This window comes from Marmota flaviventris, chromosome 19 (genome assembly GCF_047511675.1).
Source record: "Marmota flaviventris isolate mMarFla1 chromosome 19, mMarFla1.hap1, whole genome shotgun sequence".
Classification (NCBI taxonomy): domain Eukaryota; kingdom Metazoa; phylum Chordata; class Mammalia; order Rodentia; family Sciuridae; genus Marmota; species Marmota flaviventris.
The window spans coordinates 16,462,283-16,483,593 of record NC_092516.1 but is presented as its reverse complement, the minus strand read 5'-3'; the positions used below and the strand labels follow the sequence as shown (position 1 = coordinate 16,483,593).

Here is a 21,311-nt window from a genome sequence, read left to right as displayed (position 1 = left end):
AAGTTTTGAAGTCAGGAAGTGTGAGACTTTCATTTTGTTTTCAGAATGATTTGATTATTCAGGGACCCTTGAGATTTCATATAAATTTGAGGATGGATTTTTTGTTTCTGCAAAAATTGTTGAGATTTGGGAAGGAATTGCATTAAACCTATAGATCACTTTGACTAGTATTGACATCTTAATGATATTAAGTCTTCTGAACCATAAACATGAGATGTCTCTCTGTTTATTTGTGTCTTTAATTTCTTTCAGCAGTGCTTTGTAGTTTTCAGTGTATGTCTTTTAGCTATTTGGTTAAGTTTATTACTAAGTATTTTATTCTTTTTGATGTTAGTGTAACTGAAATTTTTAAAAAATATTTTTTAAAAATTTTAAAAATATTTAATAATGCTCATTATTAAAATAACTGATTTTTTTTAAACAACTGGGTTTTGTGTATTGATTTGATTTTGCATCCTGCAGCTTTGCTAAACTTATTAGTTCTAATAGATTTTTTTTTTTTTTTTTTTTTTTTTTAATGGTACTGGGGGTTGAACTACCTACTGCTGAGCTACGTTCTCAGCCCTCTTTATTTATTTTTATTTTGAGACACAGTCTCGCTAGGCTTCCCGGGCTGGCCTCAAACCTGTGATCCTCCCAACCTCAGACTCCTGAGTAGCTGGGATTACAAGTGTGCATTACTGTACTCAGCTCTAAGAGGATTTTTGCGGAATCTTTAGGGTTTTCTCTATATAAGATTTTGCCTGCAAACAGAGATAATTCTTTTTTCCTATTTGAATTACTTTAATTTTCCTTGCTAATTTCTCTGATTAATACTTTCCTTAATACATTCAATAGCATTGGAGAAAGTGGACATCCTTTTCTTGTTTCTAATTTTAGAGGAAAGACTTGGAATAATCTTCACCATTGAATATTTTGTTAGTTATGAGCTTTACAAAATTATATGGGGGCTGGGGATGTGGCTCAAGCGGTAGCGCTCTCTCCTGGCATGCGTGCGGCCAGGGTTCAATCCTCAGCACCACATACAAACAAAGATGTTGTGTCTGCCAAAAAGTAAAAAATAAAAAAAATTTATATGGGCAGCCAGGCACAGTGACACACCTAATCCCAGCTGCTTGGAAGACTGAGGCAGGAGGATCACAAGTTCAAGACTAGCCTCAGCAATTTAGCCAGACCCTATATCAAAATAAAAAGGGATGGGAATGTAAACCCGGGGTGATCTTGGTGGTACAGTGCCCCTGGGCTCGATCCTCAGTGCCCCAAAAATGTAATGAATTGAAAAGAGAAAGTATATGGCTTTCATTATGTTAAGGTAGTTTCCTTCTATTTCTAGTCTGTTGAGTGTTTTTTAACATGAGAGAGTATTGAATTGCGTTAAATGCCTTGTCTACATCAATTAAGGAGATCACCCCCCCCCCCCCTTCATTTTGTTACTCTGGAGTAGTTATTGATTCTTGCATTGTTAAACCATCCTGGCACACAGGAATAAATTCCACTCGGTCATGGTGTATAATCCTTTTTTAAAAAAAAATATGTAATTAGTTGTAGATGGACACAATATATCAGTTTCATTTATTTATTTTTTTTATGTGGTGCTTAGGATTGAGCCCAGTGCCTCACACATGTGAGGCAAGCACTCAACCACTGAGCTCCAACCCTAGCCCACTGAGCTACAACCACAGCCCTGTATAATCCTTTTAATGTTGAATTTAGTTTATCAGGATTTCATTGAGAATTTTTGTGTCAATATTTATCAGGGATATTGGTCTATAGTTTTCTTGTAGTTCTTTGTCTATTTTTGGCATCATGGTAGTGCTAGTCTCAAAATAAATTACGAAGTGTTCCTTCCTCTGTAATTTTTTTGGAAGAACTTGAAAAAATTGGTGTTAATTTTTCTTTAAATGTATAAAAGAATTCACCTAGAAAACCATCCAGTCCTGAGTTTTTTGTTTTCAAGAGATTTCTGATCACTGATTCAATCTTCTTATTAGTTGTAAGTCTATACAGAGTTTTTCTATTTCTATAAAGTTCATTTTTTAAAGAATCATCCATTTTATCTAGGTTATTCAGTGTGTTGACATATAATTATTCAAAGTACTCAGTGTGATCCTTTTTATTTCTGTGGCAATGGTAGTAATGCTTTCTCTTTCACTTCTGGTTTTAGTTGTCTTAAGTCCTTTCTCTTTTTCATAGTGAATCTAAGTAAAGATTTGTCAAAGATTCCTTTTCAAAGAATCATTGATTTTTCTCTTTATTTTCTTATTCTCTATTTTATTTATTTCTGCTTTAATCTTTATTATTTCTTTCCTTTTGCTGTCTTTGGTTTTAGTTTATCTTGTTTCTTCTTAAGATTTAGAGTTAGGTTGTTGTTGTTATCATTATCATTTTTGTTATTATTTTGTGGTGCTGGGAGTGGAACCCAGGGCCTGTGCGTGCTGGGCAAGTGCTTTACCATTGAGCTACATCCCAGCTGAGGTCTTTTTGGGTGTGTTTATAGCTATGAATTACTTTGCTTAGTTGCTTTCACTGCATCCCATAAATTTGGTATATTGTGTTTTCATTTCCATCTGTCTACAAGCATTTTCTAATTTTCCTCAGAATTTCTTCTTTAACCTAATTGCTGTTTAAAAGTGTGTTGTTTAATTTTCACATATTTTTAATTTTCTAATTCTCTCTCTACTGTTGATCTCTAATTTATTTCTGTTGTGATGAGAAAAGATGCTGTATGATTTCCATGGTTTCCACCTTTTAAAATTTATTAGCACTTATTTTATGGTCTAACTTATGGTCTGTCCTGGGGAATATTCCCTGTTTACTGGGAAGAACATATTTTGCTGTTTGTGATTGTCGGGTCTAATTGGTTTAGATTGTGGTTCAATTCCTGTTTCCTATTTGATCTTCTCTATCTTGATATAACTTCTGCACGTGCCATTTGCTGTTTTGGCAAATTCTGCTTTATTATTCATTTAAAGAAATTCTACTCTATAGGGTAGATATTTTGAAAGTTGTGATTATACCTTGAGATAAGGCACACATTGTAGCAGTTACTTCCTAAAAGTGTTGTTTAAATGTCCATCTAAACGTTAGTATGTCAGAGTGTGATGGTATTATCAGTAGATTTTTCTTCTTATTCTGTTTTCCACTTTTTCTTCCATGAACATGTTACTGATAATGCTGAAAAACAATGCTATTTCAACAGTCTTCAACTTAGTGTAGTTATTGAGTGTCTACTGTGTGTGGTGCTAATTTCTGGGGACAGTGAAACAAGATAGGAAATGTTACAGCTTTCCTTGAAGCTTGTGTTCGTGGATGATAAAGACAGATATTATGTAAGTAATAAATAAAACAAGTGTAGACTGAGATTATTTCTGTGAAGGGAAGGCATGACAGGACTCAGGAGGAACCTAGTCTAGGTTGGCTGAGGAGAAACCAGAAGATCGTCTTAGATACAGTAAGTACGGAGACCCTGAGGCAGTTAAGGGCTAGGTTTGTTCTTGGCACCTGACAGACAGCCTGCTTCCCCAATGTTTTTCAGTTCATATAAATACTGGATTGACACGTCAGATGAAATCGCTGCTTTTGTAGGCCAGAACATTGGACGCCAGCACTTCAACCTCTGCTGTAGTTTGCAGTCCTGCAAGTCACTAAAACTCTCTGGGCTGCAGTTTTCTTGCCTACAAAATGAGGTCAATTATCAGTTATTTTAGGTACTTGTCGCTAACAGTTTGTGATTCAAATCAGGGCCAGGACTAGGTGAGGCAAGTGGTTGTGTGCTTGCACAACCCCGAGAGTGATAGCTTCTTTAAATTTCATATCCCAGGCTTGCCCCCCAGCCCGGTGCCAACCCTGATTCTAGTTCATTTTACTGTTCAGATGTGCTGATTGATTTGCTGATGTATAATGTCAGCTCTATTAGTGATGCTTGTCAGGGATGCTTGTTGACTTTAACAAGCAGAACTTGTGGTGTCTGATTATTGGGTAACATACTCTGCTCCTAACATTACTTATTTTTCATATTTATAATCCCCATGCATGAGTTAATTCATTATCTAGTTAGGAACTTCTGAATACTAGTTATAGAGCCACATTTTAAAAATACTTTTATTTTATTTATTCTATTTTTATGTGGTGCTGAGGATCAAACCCAGTGCCTCACACATGCTAGGTGGGCGCTCAACCACTGAACTATAACCCCAGCCCTAGAACCACATTTAACCTAGTGAATTATTTCTCTTGGCTATATCAGAAAACCTCTTAACAGTCTTATATGTGTTTTATGTTGTTCTTTAGATCAGTCCAAAATGTTTGTGAAGATTTTTACTGAAATTGACCGGATGCCCCAGCTCCTTGCATACTATTACAAGTGTCACAAGGTAAGAAGCTGCAAACCATTACAATTGTAGAGTGCTCATAGCTCTGGCAACAGCAAGTTTTAGACTTGAGGGCTGTTTTTCTTTCCATTAACCAGTAGGGGGCACTCTTGGTCCAGCGTATGGACACATCTAATTGCCAGTTGGAAAACATTTCATCAGTTTTCATCCTCTTTTGTATTTACAGCTGGATTCATTTAGATGGATTCAAACAGACTTGAAAAATTGTTTTAATTTATTCCCATTTTTGTATCTTAAGGGAGATTCATGTCTTAAGCTTTATTGTGCCTTTCAGCAAACTGTAAGACTTTTTTAAGTTTTGTGTGGTTGTTGAAGTTAGGTTACCAAAACACTCAGCAGCTTCCTGGGCTGACCTCCATTCCTTGAAGCCCAGTCGTTCAAGCCCCTGTGTCCTTGAAGCAGTAAGGAGAGGGCATGAAGCTTTAGCACCAACTCACAGCCACCTCTAAGGTCTCTTCTGAAGAGCGCAGTGCACTGGGTGGAGCACCCTGGCATGTCTTTGGGGCAGGGTAAAAGGAGAGAGGTACTTGGAGGTGACAGATTCAAGTTTGGATGATTATTAGAAGAGATTACTGTTTTTGTTTGTTTTCTGCCTTTTTAGGAAAAAAAAAATGAATGGATTCAGTGGGCACTTGGCTCGGGACAGCAGGCAGCAGTGCTCACTGGGGTGGTGGAAGGGAAGGGCAGTTGGAGCAGGCAGCTTATTTAGTGCACCCAGCAAGGTCCTCTCTGTTGTGCCTCTGCAGGTGCAGCTTTTGGCAGCCTGGCAAGAGCTGTGCCAGAGTGACCTGCCCCTGGACCGCCAGCTCACCGGCCTCTATGACGCCTTGCTCGCTGCTTGGCACACGCAAATCCAGTGGGCCACGCAGGTAACAGCTTACTTGGTTTTAGGGGAATGGGTAACTGGCTGGGAGCACCTGCTCTCAGCTGCAGAGCCCCACGGGAAATGTCCCCATCTGTCACCATCACCCAAGGGGTTAAAAGATAGGCTTGGAAACCCAGGGCAGTGAAGTCCTTAGGTTTCCATTAAAGCTCTTCTTATCACTCTTATCTGTATCTTAAGTGGAATCTAATGTGACAGTGTTGCCTGTGGTTCAGCTAGGGAGCCTTTGGAATTCCTGGAAGCCGTTATCTTCACATCTGAAAGCAGGAGGCCCCTAGTCAGGCGGTGGTGGAGTGAACAGGCTGTTTATATCTTAACCTCAGGTAAAGCTTACCTGGCCTGCAGTTACTTTCCCTTCTCTCACAAGACATCAAGAGTTAGAGGAAGAGTATAGTGTTGAAGGCACCCTCTGAGCAGGGGCAATGAAACAGAGGGTTCAGGAGGAAGCTTCCCATCACTTACCCTCGCCAGGTCTCTAGGCGTTTCCAGACGGAGGGGAATGGAGCGTCACTGCTTCGTCCGCAGGCCAGGAGGGCAGCAGACCCTCTTCTAGAAGGGGAGCAGCCTGAGTACTTGGGGTGATGACAGACTGGGCTTATTGGTGGTGTGGCTTATTATTTTTCTCGTCATTAGTTGTGGATTGCTCTTTAGATGTTCATCAGTCATTTGGTGGAATAAACTCAAATGTACTGGAGAGATTCCCTGCACAGGGTCATGGTGTTGAGGATGGCTAAAGCCCTTTTCTCCATCCTGGCTTCTTCTTCCTTGAACTAACCTAATTCAAACTTAGGCAGGTTTTGTTTGCTTGTGTTTTTGAGGAGAAAAAGAACCTCAGTGGTTTTTGTGTGATCACGAGTTTTCAGCAGGTCTGTCTGCTCACACTCGTTTACCGTCCGGGCCTCTTCTACCACTTCTCAAACCACAGGAGAAAAACGGCTCGTGCCTGTACATACAAATGCCCTTCCTCGTCTGTGAATCATCTAGGAGAAAGAACTGGGGCTTCTCAGACTTCTGCTTCGTCCTCACTGTTGGTTTTGAAGGCATAAATTTATGCTTATTTATACCTTTGGCCTGTGGCCCGTTTTCTTTACGGGATGTGAGGTGGGCTTTCATCTCCAGAAGCTCAGGAGAGTGCAGGTGAGGCCAAGGCCGCAGGGTCTGTAGGTGTGTCTCCTCCACATTTCTGTTTCCCTAGGTTTTAAATGAACCTTTTCCCGCCTGTTGCTGGGGATCAAACTGAGGGCCTTGCACATACTAAGCAGGTGCTCTAACTGAACTGCACCCCTGGCCCTCCCCCAGTATTTTAGTATGAAAAATACCCAACACATAAAAAGGCTGAAATAATTCTACAGTGAATACCTGTGTACCTACCTCACAGCTGGACAGTGAACATTTTGCTGTTTGCTTTGTCACAGATTTATCCTTCTATCCGTCGTCTGTCTACTCATCAAATATTTTTTGATTCATTTCAAAATAAGTTGGGATATAACATTCATTTAAGAACACGTATATGTATATGTACACATGTGTATTATTAACTAGAGTTCAAGTATTTGTGTTTTTTCGAAGTAAAATTATGAAATGCTGTGATCTTAAATATATCATTTGATTAGTTCAAACAAATGCAAATAGATGAGACCTTATCCTCTTTCTAGACACGAATCATTACCACCCACCTAGAAAATTCTCTCATACTTCTTCCCGGGCAGCTATCGCTCTCATGCTCCCCGCATATAAATTAATTTAGCCTGCTGTGGGATTTCCCGCAGATGGAAAACACCCTGTGGCAAAGCATCTTTGTTGTTGTGGCAAGGTTTCTTTCATCTGGTGGGTTTTTGAGACTTACTCATTTGTATGTATTGCTAGTTTGTTCCCTTTTATTGCTGAATTCTGTTACATTCTGTTACATGATGTGAATAGACATCATTTAAAAAAAATTTTTTTAGATGTTGATGAACCTTTATTTTATTCATTTATTTATATGCAGTGCTGAGAATTGAACCCAGTGCCTCACACATGCTAGGCAAGAGCTCTACCACTGAGACATCGTTTTGTTTGCATATTTTCTTATTGATGGACACTTGATCTACTTGATCTCATTCTAGTTTGGGACTACTATGAATAAAGCTGCTATGAACATTGTTCTATAAGTGTTTTTTTTTTTTTTTTTTTAAGACACATGTCTTCATATCTCCTGAGTAAACACCTAGGAGTGGAATTCTGAGATCATAGGGCAGGTGTATATTTGGATTTATAGGAAACTGCCAGGCCTTTTTCTAAAGTACTTGTCCTTATTGCACTCCCACACAGTGTGAGAGTTCTGATTGCTTCCTGTGCTTGCTAACATGGGGTGTTGTCTGTCTTCTTAATTTTAGCCATTCTGATGGGTGTGCAGTAGTGTCCCATTGTGGTTTTAATTTGCATTTCCCTGATGACTAAGGGCACTAAGCACCTATTCATGTGCTTCATGGCCATTTGGATGTCTTCCTTTGTGAAGTGTCTATTCAGGTCCTTTGCCCATGTGAAACATTGGGTTGTTTGCCTTTTTATTATTTAGTTGTAGGAGTTCTTTATATATTTTGGGCACAAGTCCTTTGTCAGATATGTTTGTAGACATTTGCACATTTTCTTCCAGTCTGTGGCTCGAACAGAGGTTTTATTTTTAATTTTTAAACTTTTTTTGCAATGCTGGGGATCAAACTCAGGCCCCTGCAGGTGCTGGGCAGGCACTGAGCAAGCACTCCATCACCGAACTGCATCCCAGCCCTGAGTAGGAGTTTCGATTTTGATGAAGCCTATCATTTTGTTTTTTCTTTTATGGTTGTTGCTTTCTGTATCCTAAGAAGTCATTGCTAGTCCTCAAGTTTCAAGGATATTCTTCCATGTTTTCTTCTACGAGTTTGTTTAGCTTTTAACATTTAGATCTGTGGTCCATCCTGAATTAGCGTTTTGTGTGTAGTGAAGGCAGGGCTGGACTATCTTTCTGTGACCCAAGTTGATAAGTCTGGTCTTACTTAAATGACTTGGGGGTGGGGGTGAAGTTAGACTATGGTTGTATTCCAGAGAGTTCTCATTGGTTGGTCGATATGTGAAGTCATGTTCTAGACCTCTAGTGGCATTTTTTTAAAATGCATGTTTCAATTAAGACCCCTAAACCCCTTATGTTTAGAGGTTTCCCCTTTTTTAAAGTAACTGGACAAAAAAGATTCTGTGGCCATTTCGAAAGAACAACAGAAGTTTACAGACTTAGAACTTGGGGGCTCAGTGATGACCCTTAGCTGTAGAAAATAGTAACTAGACATGGAAAAACTGGGCTGGAGGTGTAGCTAAGTGGTAGGGCATTTGCGTAGCATGTGTGAGGCCCTGGGTTGGATCCCCAGCACTGCAAAAACCGACCAGAACAAACCAAACCTGATGAATTAAGTTTCATCAAAATTAGAACCTCTGCTTAAGTCATAGACTGGAAGAAAACATCTACAAACATATCTGACAAAGACTTATATCCAGAATATATAAAGTACTCCTACAATTAAAAAACAAAAAGGCAAACAACCCAGTTTTTTAAATGGGCAAAAAACTTGAATAGACACTTCACAAAGGAAGAGATATGAATGGTCAGTAAGCCCACAAGTAGGTGCTCAGTGCCCTTAGTCATCAGGGAAATGCAAATTAAAACGACAGTGGGATACTGCTGCACACACCCACCAGACGGCTACAATAAAAAGAGTAACAATACCAAACTATGAATAATGGGCAAGTCTCGCAATATTTAAAAATACGAAATATAAGAGAACTTTTGAAGTAAATTTAAAATAAAGAATTTGGTGGACCTGGGCGTGGTGGAGCACGCCTATAATCCCAGTGGCTCAGGAGCCTGAGTCAGGAGGCTCGTGAGTTCAAAGTCAGCCTCAGCAAAAGTGAGGCACTAAGCAGCTCAGTGAGACCCTGTCTCTAAATAAAATACCAGATAGGGCTGGGGGTGGGGCTCAGTGCCCCTGAGTTTAATCCCTGGTACTGCCCCCCACCCCTACCCCCACTCCACAAAAAAAGAATTTGGTGGTGATACATAGGGTGAATTGCTAAGGAGAGTTGGGAGACAGACAGACAGCCTTTGCCTGGTAGGGATGATGTGGTGCTGTTCAAGTTGATGAAGGAACAATCGTTGAAACAATTGTTAGTAACCAATAAAGGGATTCAAAGAAAGGAAAGTCAGAAGGGAGATTTTCATCCTGGTGAGTGGAGACATTATTGACAGAAGTAGGAAGTTGAAGGGAACACCTGTGGAGTTCAGTGGGGACATGATGGATTCTAATTATGGGTGCTTTTAAGTTCCCAAGTGTCAGTCTAACCGTGACTTCCAGTAGATGGCTGGATGACTGGCTCAGGAAATATAGATTGGAGCATCTGCCACAAGTTGGTCATTTTATAATTTATTGGATTTGATTGTTTCTTTCCCCCTATTTCTTTGTCCCAGACTCTGGCAGGGTGGCACTATGTGGAGTCTAATGTAGGATGTATCAAGGGAAACAAATGTTCTTTGCAGTTTTGTAAATTCTCTGAGAATTAAAAAAATATATACATATTTTGGACCATGTGCATGGCCATCCTATAACCAGTTGCTAAGGATCTTTAATCCTTCTCAGGTTAACTTTTTACACAGTGTAAGATCCGGGGCCTGCCTTGTTCTTTTGCATGCGGACATCCAGTTTTCTGAGAACCATTTGTTGCCATGATTGTGCTTTTCCTATGAAATGGCCTTGGCACCCAGGTTTAAATCAATTGGCCTTAGATGTCTGGGTCTGCTTCTGGGCTTTCTGTTCTAGTCCACTGGTCTGTGTCTGTCCTTATGCTATCATTATACTTTTGAAAAAGTTTTCAGCCACATCTAAGGTATTGGGATTAGGACTTTACTTATAAATTTTAGGGGGACACAGTTCAGACCATAATATTCCCCTTTCTTCATGAAACTAAACAGGGCGAGTCTTTCAGCTTTAATCTCCTTTTTCAAGACGATTTTGATTACTTGGGGTACCTTGAGCTTCCAGATGAGTTGTCTTTGTGGCTGTTCCTTTATGCACTGTGCGACCCACTTCAGTGCCAGCAGCCTGTGGACACAGAGGCCAGGCAATGGTTTGGGGGCATAGTTTGCCCTGGCATGGGACACTATGAGAGGCCCAGGGACAAGCCTACATAAATCCAAACCCATGCATTCAAATGAATTTTTGAATGGATTTTTCTATTCCTCAAAAAAAAAAAAAATACTATTGGTGTTTTGATCAGTGCTTGCATTCCATCTGAAGGTGACTTTGGTTGTGTTGACATCTTAAGAACACTAGGTCTTCAGATTCATGAACATGGGATGTCTTCACATATTTGTCTTTCATTTCTTGCTGTTTTGTAGTTTTCAGTGTATAGTTGTTCAGCTTTTTGGTTAAGTTTATTCCTAAATACTTGGTTCTTTTTGATGCTATTGCAGATGGACTTGTTTTATTAATTTCCTTTTCAGATTGTTCATTGTTAGTGTGTTGACAGACAACTGATTTTTGTGTGTTGATATTATTACCTGCAACATAGCTGAATTTTAACTCTTAACAGTATTTTGTGGATTATTTTGGATTTTCTACACATAAAACCATGTCATCTGTAAACAGAGATCACTCTGTTTTCAATTTGGACACCTTTTATTTCTTGTTCTTGTTCTTTTCCAGTTGCTCTGGCGAGAATTTCCAGTACTATGTTGGATAGAGTGGCAAAAGTAGGCTTCTTTGACTTGTTCCTGAACTTAGAAGGAAAAGTGTTCAGTCTTTCACCATTGAGTCTGATGTGAGCTGGGTTTTCACCTATGGCCCTAGCATCTGGAAGAAGTTTCCTTCTATCCCTAGTTTGTTGTATGTTTTGTCATGAAAGGGTATTTTGTTAAATGGATTTTCTGCATTAATTGAGGTGGTCATATGTATTTTCCCCTCATTCTGTTGGCATGATATATTAAATTGATTAATTTTTTACATTGAACTGTTCTTGCATTCCAGGAGTAAATCTCACTTCACGACGGTGCTTACTCCTTTTAGTGTGCTGCAGAATTCAGTTTCTAGTACTTTGTTGAGGATTTTTGCTTATACATTTACAAGGGATATTGGTCTGTGGTTTTCTTGCAGTGTTTCTGTAAGACGCCGCACCACACTACGAATGGGAGACACCACACGACACAGATCACCGGAGAGGTTCCGCTTTATTACAAAAGGCTGTGGGTTTATATAGGTCTAAGGAGAGGTAGCAGGGCTGAGGTCTCCCCTTTATTGGCAAGCTCTTCCATATGTCAGTTCCGGAGCCCAAGAAGTTGATTCTTATTGGGGCTAAGGTTTCCCACCCGCAGGATTTGAACATTGGCACCGGCGGAACGTTTCGTGCCAGTGAAAGAAAAAAGAGGAGAAAGAGGGTTGTTAGGCACCATGTTGGGGTTTTTCTCTGGAGTGCTGCTGCCGTTATATGTTTTCCCAACAGTTTCTATCTGCTTTTCATATTGGGGTGATGCTGACCACACAGAATGAGTTAGGAAGTGTTCTGTGTTAGTTGTAAGGGAGTATCTTGGACTGGCAAGTTTAAGCAACAGAAATTAATCTCCTCAAAATTCTTAAAGTCTTGGAGTCCAAGATAAGGATTGCTTCTTCAGAAGTCTCCTTGCAGACTTGCAGAAGGCCATTTTCTCCCTGTGTCCTTACTCCATATGTGTTTGTTGTCCTGATCTTTTCTTTGAATCAGAACACCAGTCATAGGGGATTAGAGCTCACCCAGATTACATCATAGTACCTTTGCTACCTTTTTTTTTTTTTAAAGAGAGAGAGATAAATATTTATTTATTTATTTTTCAGTTTTGGGCGGACACAACATCTTTCTTTGTACGTGGTGCTGAGGATCGAACCCGGGCCGCACGCATGCCAGGCGAGCGTGCTACTGCTTGAGCCACATCCCCAGCCCTACCTTTGTTTTTTAATGTTTTTTTTTTAGTTGTGGGTGAACATAATATCTTGATTTCATTTTTATGTGGTGCTGAGGTTTGAACTCAGTGCCTCACATGTGCTGGGTGAGCACTGTACCACTGAGCCACAACCCCAGCTCCCCTTTGCTACCTTTTTAAAGGTCATGCTGCAAATATAGTCACATTCAAGGTATTGGGATTGGGACTTCACGTACAAATTTCAGGGGAACACAGTTCAGACCATAGCATATTCTCTCTTCTTCAGTTTTATTCCAAGTGTTTTAGAAGGGTTGGCCTTAATTCTTCTTGTATATTTTGTAGAAGTCACCAGTGAAGTCATCTGATTCTGATCTTTTTTTTTTTTTTTTAAAGAGAGAGAGAGAATTTTTAATATTTATTTATTTATTTTTTAAGTTTGGGCGGACACAACATCTCTGTTTGTACGTGGTGCTGAGGATCGAACCCGGGCCGCACGCATGCCAGGCAAGCGCACTACCGCTTGAGCCACATCCCCAGCTCCTGATTCTGATCTTTTTTTGAGGGGAGGTTTTGATTATTGATTCAATGTCCTTACTATAGGTAGAGGAGGATTCCAGTTCTCTCTTCCTGAGCCAGTTTTGGTGGGTTGTGTTCTAGGAATATGTCCATTTCATTCAGTTTGTTGGCATACAGTTGTTCACAGAATTCCCTTATAATCTTTTTTATTTCTGTAAAATTGGTACAATGCCTTAATTTTATATCTGATTTTAGTAATTTAAGTTCTTTCTCTTTTTTTCTTAATCAGTCCAGGTAAAAGCAGTTTTTTTTTAAATTAATCTTTGCAAAAACACCTTGCAATTTCTGGTGTAATAGACTTTACTTTTGTTGATTTTCTATCCTCTTATTTATCTCTACTTTAATCCATATTATTTTCTTCTGCTAACCTTGGGTTTAATTTGATCTTTTTCCCCCTAGTTCTTTAATGTGAGCGCTTAGGTCGTGCATGTGAGATTTTTCTTTTTCTAATCATACACACCTGCAGCTCTGCAGGCCTCTTAGTATTGCTTTTGCTGCATCCTGTAAGTTTTGTTTTGTTCTTTTCATTTTCATTTATCTCAGAGTATTTTGTAGTGAAATTTTGAATTCTTTTGGGTTTATAGTTTTAAATTTGTACTTTTTTTGGCCTTGGATTTTCCTAAAAAAAAGTTCTTGTATCATCTCATGTTTGTATATATCTAGGTTATGTTTTAACAAAAAAGTACTTAACCAGCCCTGTGGTATAGAGAGAACCCCCTTCTAAGTGAACTATGTACATTATTCAAAAATTTCCCAAGAAATCTAAAGTACATATAATGAGAGAGAAAAGACTATCAATGAATAATTTTAATGGGTCTAGGTACACTCTTCCTTGTGGTCCTTAAGAGAATCCATCAAGATCAGTGTCAAGGAGAGGCTGCAGCCAGACTGAATCTGCATAAAGATCCTTCCAGTTGTGATTCAGTGGATTGCTTTTCTTTCACTGGTGCCCCCACCCCTGCCCCAAAGCCATTTCTCCTTTGGCACCTTCATAGCCCTCCCTCCAGTCAGTTTCTGGTACCATCTAAACACCGCAGGAAAGCATTTAGTAAATTTGTAAATAGGAAGGCCCTGGGGGGGTGGGCAGCAGTAGACAGGACAGGACATTGTCCCATCATTCTGGACGCCTTCCAGGTCCTGCAGATTTGCTGTGCTTTCTGAGCACGTTCACTCTGCAGTGGGGGGACCTTTGGGCTTGTAGCTCTTGACTAGTCACTTTTTACCTATTAAGGGGATTTCTTCGAGTGATCCAGAAAACAGCTTCTTTAAGAACTCTGTCCTGTTGGTGGCGTGAGCTGACACAGCTGCCTGTTTCCCACTGCAGGTTTTCAAGAACCCTCACGAGGTTGTGACAGTGCTGCTGATCCAGACCCTGGGGGCCTTGGTGCCCTCCCTGCCTATCTGCCTCAGCGCTGGCGTGGAGAGGGCGGGACCCGAGCTGGAGCTCACCAAACTGCTGGAGTTCTACGACACCACTGCCCACTTTGCCAAGGGGTTGGAGGTGGCACTGCTCCCCCACCTACGTAGGCATTCCTTCCTCCCTTCTCCGACTTGTCTTTACTTGCTGTTTTGCAGCTTCTGGGGCCTGGGTTCCTTTCTTTTTCAGGGGACTGTGCAGAAAGGGGAGGATTCCAACACATATGGAAGGTTGTCCACGGAAACTGCCCTTAGGGAAGTGGCTTTAATATACTTGTCTAGTATCCCAGGTATTGTCTAGTGCTTTCTCAGCTCTGGGAACTGATGGACCTTCTGCTGTGGCTTAGCATGTGAAAGAGGCAGGTAGACACAGGTGGCAGGAGCTGGCAACAGGCTTCCCTGGGAGGATAGTGTTCTCTTCATTTCGAGTCACGAAACCTTAGACAGTTCAACCTCAAAAGTAAGTTTGAGGGGACACTTAGGTTGTAGGGGCTTCTGAAGGGGCAACAACAAGTTTGTTGTGACAGCGGAGCTGTGTTAGGACTACAGGTAGCTGTGTGGAAAAGGGCTCTCCTGGTGGCTGAGAGAAAAGCACTCACTCCTCATTCCCATTTGGGGGGATGATGCATGGGATGGTGCATTTTCCTAGCTGTTTTCCGCCTGTGTTAAAACCATCATAAATTTTTAGATATCATAGACCTCGTGACACATGCTGCTGTCAAATCAGGAAGTTGCTTGAGGAAGGCCTTGTTCTGCCATGTGGCTGCTGTGTGTCACTCACTGCGTTTATTTAATAGTGATTCTCTTTAATGACATTTGTGCTTAATTGCCTGGACATTCCAGGGAGTGTGTTTGTTGTTCAGGTTCCTGATGAGTCAGAGGTGTTTTTGGCACACTCGCCTTAGGTGTGGGAGAGGCATGGTGGATGTGGGTGGCTTCCAGAGGACCACGCTGCCCTGGCAGGTGGCTACAGAGTGTGCAGGCTGTGGATCCTGCTGGAGCAGAGTGGGACGAAGGCAGGGCAGGGGACAGGTTGCATTCCGCCCACGGCCATGGGCTTTCCTAAGCGAGGAGAACCACCCTCTGCAGAGTCAGATAGAGGAGTGCTTTGTCGTCGGCCATGGGAGTACAGATTTCTGACAATGGCTGTGGAAGGTTTCAAAATAATGTTTTGTTTTACTTTTAATTGAAAAATACTTTAGAAACACAAAAAATAAAAGAGAGGCTAAAAGTGACCCATAGCTTCATCACTCAGAGTCACTGACAGCATTGCATTTCTTCCCGGTAATTCAAATGTAAATGCACGTTGTTTTAAGCATTAATAAAAATATTTAGCATGTGCTATATATTTTTATGGTGCTGGGAATTGAACTCAGGGCTTGTACATGTGAGGCAAGCACTCTATCAACTGAGCTCTATCCCCAGCCCAAGATCTGTTTTTTTAATCTATATTTTTTTAGTTGTGGATGGACACAATACCTTTATTGTATACACACACACACTCGTATTTTTAAATTTTTTAAAAATTATATATTTAATTATAAACAATTATATTTAATTGTTTTTTAAATTAATCTTTTTTTTGTACAGGGGATTGGACCCATCTGTACTTTACCACTGAGCTATATCCCCAACCCTTTTTTAATGTTTTCTTCTGAGGCAGGGTCTCACTAAGTTGTTGAAGCTGGCCTTGAACTTATGATCCTCCTGTCTCAACCTCCCGAGTTACTGGGATCACAGGCGTGCACCACCGCACCTGGCAGTGGCTTATAATTTTTTAGCCACTATTATAAGTACAACTGTTATGAACTATATTACCCATTAATGTTTAAACCTAATTCTGATTGGTCCTTAGGATAAATTTTAAATTGTAGTCATGAAGAAGTGGAAAATTGAAAGATGTTTTTCCTACTTTGCTCTTTAGAAAGTTTCTGCCAATTTTTGTATAGTAGTGAATAAAGGCACCAGGTTGCTCCTGCCTCTTCCATCGTTGTCAGATTCTTATACAATTAATAATATATCATTTTAATTTACTTCAGAATTAGCAAGTTTGAAAATTATATTATAAAATGATCTCTTTTTCTTTTTTGGTTGCTTATTTGCCTGTTTTGCTTGGAGTTTTAATCTATTTCTTGTTAATATCTTAGAGTAATTTATTTAAAATAGTGTTATTAAATATGTTTGTAAAAAGCAACAAAAATATATGTTACATAGTCTCCTCTAGTCCTATTTGCTAGAAATAACCATGTTTAAAATTTTGACATGCTCCTAAAAGATTCTTATATAGTGGACTTTTTCCTATTGTTTATCAAATATATTTCAGCTATATTTTCTAACTTTTATTTTACCTTTAACATGGTTCTGTTATTTTACTAACAAATACCCATACATGATATAATTTAAAATATAAAAGATTATGGAAAAGAAAGCAAATTTTTAAAATGTAACTTAAGTTGATTTTATAGTTAACAAGCAATATGTATTTATTATAGATAAATCCTGAAAATACAAGGAAGGGGAAAAAAAATCATCCTCAACCTGCCTTCTAAAACAGCATTTTGGGATTATATATATGTGCAGATTTTGCGTATGAGTATCCGTATGTTTATATTCTTAAATTTGGTTTCAGTAGAATATTATTATCACACCCAAGAATTTAATTTTGATTTCATATTGTCAGCTAATGTGCAGTCAGTGCTCGGGTTTCCCCAGTTCCACAGGTGTCTGCATAGCGGCTTCCCCACCTCTGCCTTGCACTGACCTCCGGTTCATGTACATACATTGCCTCGATTGTCCTATTTCTGTAGATTATAATCTCTTTTAATCTACAACAGTCATTTCATTTTTCTTTTTTGTTTTTCATGACATGGACGTTTTTGAAAAAGAAAAGGTCGTTTTCTTATGGAATGCCCCACATTCCAGGCTTTTATTAGTAGATTTATCTCAAACATTTTTAGCAAAACTGTTGCATTGATGCTGATGTGACTTCCCATTGCATCACCTCAGGAAACACATAATGTCGAATTGCCGGTGACAGGTTAGATTAATCACATTGTAAATGTATCCTCCAGATCTCCCCATTGTCGTTACCTTTTCCTCTTTGTAATTATTAGGTAATTTGTGGGGTGATACTGTGAGCTCATAGGAATATGCCATTCCCCAAGAAACAATTGCCCAGTGATATCAGCACCCATCGATGAGCCTTGCCTTAATGAATTCTTACAGTGCTGATTGTAAAATGGTGATTTCGTAATTATATCATTCATTCTACAATTATCTGCTGGCATTCTCTTATGAAGAAGAATTTCCCTTTTTGCCTTTTTTTTTTAAATATTTATTTTTTAAGTTTTTTTAGGTGGACACAATGTCTTTATTTTACATTTATGTGGTGCTGAGGATCGAACCCAGTGCCTCATGCATGCTAGGCAAGCACTCCACCACTGAGCCACACCCAGCCCCCCTTTCTGCTTCCTTGATGTCACTATAAATTCATGGATTTTTAAAAATATTTTATTATTTTTTAATACTTACAAAGAAGCCCACTTGATGGACAAAAATTCATGGATTTTAAAAAATCCAGTGTGTTATGATTTAATTGTTATCATTCTTTTTTTTTTTTTGCAATACTGGGGATTGAACCCAGGGCCTTGTGCATTTGAGGCAAGCACTTTTCCACCTGAGCTATATCCCCAGCCCCCTCATTGTTACCAATCATTTTGATGTCCAAATTATTTCATTTTTGGACTGTGGGTCCCCATTCAGCTGACTCTCATATCTTTTTGGCATGTCTCTAATCAGTCTTTGAATGCTTCCTTGCTTTTTGGCACAGACTATTCCAGAAGCATCTGTGCTTTCATTTACCCCTCACCTGGAGTCAGCTGTTTTTCCAGGGAGACTAGTTTTTTCTGGTGAAAATTGGTATTTAGAAATGAGAGTCTGAACACCACAGCTGTTCATTGTTGCTGAGGTATCATTACTTCTAGGCTCTTTTGGTGGAGAGAGCTAGGAAATACATATTTTTTAAAAAATTGGCAATTTATACTGATATTTCCCAGTCAGATTTAATGCTATAAAATTTTTACTTTTTGCTTTTTCAAGCCCACTTACATCTCCCATTTCCTGCAGTGAGAATCCTGGTTCCCAATCAGGATACACACATACACAAATATATATGCAATTATTTTTCATGACCACATTCTGGATAGGTCAGCATATTTTTAACTTACTCATTCAAACACCAGAGGACTGTACTGGAGTTTAGAAGCTGAGGATGCAAAGATGAGCAAAAGCAGACACCGTCCCTAGAGTACGCAGTGGGAGAGAATCAGGTCGTCACACTTGACGAATGTATGATTACAAAGTGAGATGAGCACTATCAAGAAAACAGGTGGTCCTAAGCATTTATAATTGAGCCCAACAGAATCAAGCTGGTTGAGTATTGAAGGAATTAGCAGGATGAAAAGAGGTAGGGAAACAGAGGGTCCTTCCACACAGGAGGCTCAGCGTGGGACTGGAAGTTCCTGTGAGGCTGGAAGCCAGGGGAAGAGTGAAGGAGGAGGTGGCTATAGAATTAATATTAAAGATCTGGCATGTGGCACATTTTATCTACTCAACAAAAGCCTTTTAAGATTGTTGGCATCAGTTCCCTCATTTTGTTATTGAGGGAACAGGCATCTGAATGCATAACCAGGGCCTTCACTCCTAATTGCCACCATCTTCCACTTCCTGAGGTCAGGCTTTGCAGGTTCTAGAAAAGATGTTTGACTTCCAGCTGAAGAGCAGTAGAGATCTTTGGGAAGAGGCAAGTAGGGCAGTGATGTGGCCAGGCTTCTGTTGGGGAGTGTTCTGACTTCAGTGTGAGGACAGGTTGGAGGGGAGCAGAGATTGTGAGGAATCAGTCAGCAGGCTGCTGCACTTACTCATCGCCTTCAGATCGCTTCCACAGCCCTGTCCTGGCAGTGTTTTCAAGAACATTCTTGCTTGTACACTGTGTCCCTGCACTATTGTTTGCTCCTTGGGTGTAATCCTTAGAAGTTGAATTGCTGCACTGTAGAATAAGCACATGTACATTTTGGATACAAACATGTTTTAAATTTGTATGTAACTAAACTTGGGCTCTCCTCTTTTCCTAAAGTCCAAGGACACTGGGAAGAGTAAGACGGACTTCCTTCAGAACCTTTCTCTGTAGCAGAACCTAACCCTGACCAGAGTTTTCACTGAAGGGATCCTCAACTACCAAGGGTTGTAGGATTAAGGGAATGGGTGTCTTAATTGTACTTTCAGTTGTATTTTCAGCACACAATGCACAAAAACCAAATGTATCCAAATATTTACTGAAATGAGGTTGAAGAAGCTACCTGGAATGATCAAAGCAGATTAACAAAATGTAGACACCCCTGAAGATAAAACAGGAAGAGTTCCAGTAGTGTACCTCTCTCCCGTTGCTCTGTAGCAATTAATTCAGATCCTTTGTTCATTATTGTTTTTAATTTCCGATTCCCTAAAGAGGAGCACAACCTGGTGAAAGTCGTGGAGCTGGTGGATGCCGTGTACGGACCCTATAGACCCTACCAGCTGAAGTACGGCGAGATGGAGGAGAGCAACCTCCTCATCCAGATCAGTGCTGTGCCCTTGGTAACGTGGCAGGGCCACCACTGGCCATTTGGGAAGCATTCTGTGTGCCGATCTTTCGGCCAAGTCTGGCAGAGGGTTGGGGGTGAGGTCAAGTATACAAAGAAAGAGCTGAGCGGGGAGATGGCTTTCAATCCTCACGGGCTCTTGCCAGCCAAATGTAAAATGAGGCCGCAAATATGCTACCAGTGTTCCATTTCAAATCCCTTATAGAGATCTAGTAAAATGAGAGGCCTAAATTCTTTGGAAAGCTTACTCTGATTTAGTAACTTTTTTTTTTTAATAGTTGTAAATGGACACAATACCTTTATTTTATGTATTTATTTTTATGTGGTGCTGAGGATCGAACCCAGTGCCTCACATGTGCTAGGCAAGTGCTCTACCACTGAGCTGAGACCCCAGCCCCCTAGTAACTTATTTTTAAGGGGGACTTCTGTTTATGGAAGATGATGTGGATGGCACAGGAGCTTAACATCCATGGACAGTGCTTTAAGGGGACTGTGTGGGCAGGAGGGAGGGGATCGAGCGCTTCTCCTTTTAAAGGTGATTTTGTTTTCATGTCACTTGAGGTTGTACAGCATGAAGTGCATTGACATTTAGGAACTGATCTTACAGAAGTTAAAATCTGCTGCCTCTTGCTATTTCCCCATTTTACCTAGAAAGTTCCTTCTGCTTCAGTTACTTTCATGCTTTTGAGGGAAACATTTTCCTTCTGCTACCTTTTTATTTAGAGTGACTGGTATGGAGAATTAGAGTCCTAGCTTGAGAGCCAGAGGAGGAAGTACTATCTTAATAATCACAGGAAAAGGGGAAAGAGATGTAAAATGTAGGGACAGCCTAGACATTTGGTCATGCTTTTCTGCCGTGAGTTATTTCTGTGGCGTCACTGGCCACATCAACTGTCCTTCTCCATGGGGCTCGGGCTCTAGAAGAGCTGTCCTGGTTGAGGACAGTATTTCCGATAACCTCAAGTGATTTTTCCAGAGAGGAGAGGGCTGGGTGGGCTGCCTGCTTCGTGTTGTCTGTCTCAGTATTCTTGAGTCTCATGTGGCTCTTGCTTGTCCACCTCTGACCAGGAGCACGGGGAAGTGATGGACTGTGTGCAGGAGCTGAGCCACTCTGTGAACAAGCTCTTCAGTCTGGCATCTGCAGCTGTTGACAGATGTGCCAGGCTCACCAACGGCTTGGGGACCTGCGGCCTGCTGACAGCCCTGAAATCCCTCTTTGCCAAGTAAGGTTGGGGAAACTAAAACAGGGTAGGCCATGTTGGAAGGCACTGTCTGTCCCAATTAAAAATACACGTGTTCTTTATCCCTGTTGTGAACACTGGAGAAACACTTGTACCTGGGCCCAAGAGGATGTTCTTAAGGATGTTCATTGCAGCATCATTGGTAAAGGCGGAACATTTGAAGAAACCTAAATGACCATCCATTAGGCAGTGGCTAGATAAGATGCGGTA

The 21,311-nt window shown here is 40.4% G+C and overlaps 1 protein-coding gene and 1 non-coding gene across 2 annotated transcripts in view; one reads left to right on the top strand and one right to left on the bottom strand.

Moving 5' to 3' along the window:
* The window catches only part of Cog7 (component of oligomeric golgi complex 7), a 64,078-nt gene that overhangs the window by 11,782 nt on the left and 30,985 nt on the right, over positions 1–21,311 (top strand). The window contains exons 5-9 of the mRNA XM_027948433.3: positions 4,291–4,373; positions 5,138–5,260; positions 14,130–14,328; positions 19,728–19,855; positions 20,929–21,083. Coding sequence (XP_027804234.3) covers positions 4,291–4,373; positions 5,138–5,260; positions 14,130–14,328; positions 19,728–19,855; positions 20,929–21,083 — 688 coding nt within the window. The remainder of the gene's footprint in view (positions 1–4,290; positions 4,374–5,137; positions 5,261–14,129; positions 14,329–19,727; positions 19,856–20,928; positions 21,084–21,311) is intronic.
* Positions 10,350–10,482, bottom strand: LOC114103179 (small nucleolar RNA SNORA42/SNORA80 family). The gene has a single exon (XR_003584610.2). It is a non-coding gene; the product is annotated as a small nucleolar RNA SNORA42/SNORA80 family (small nucleolar RNA).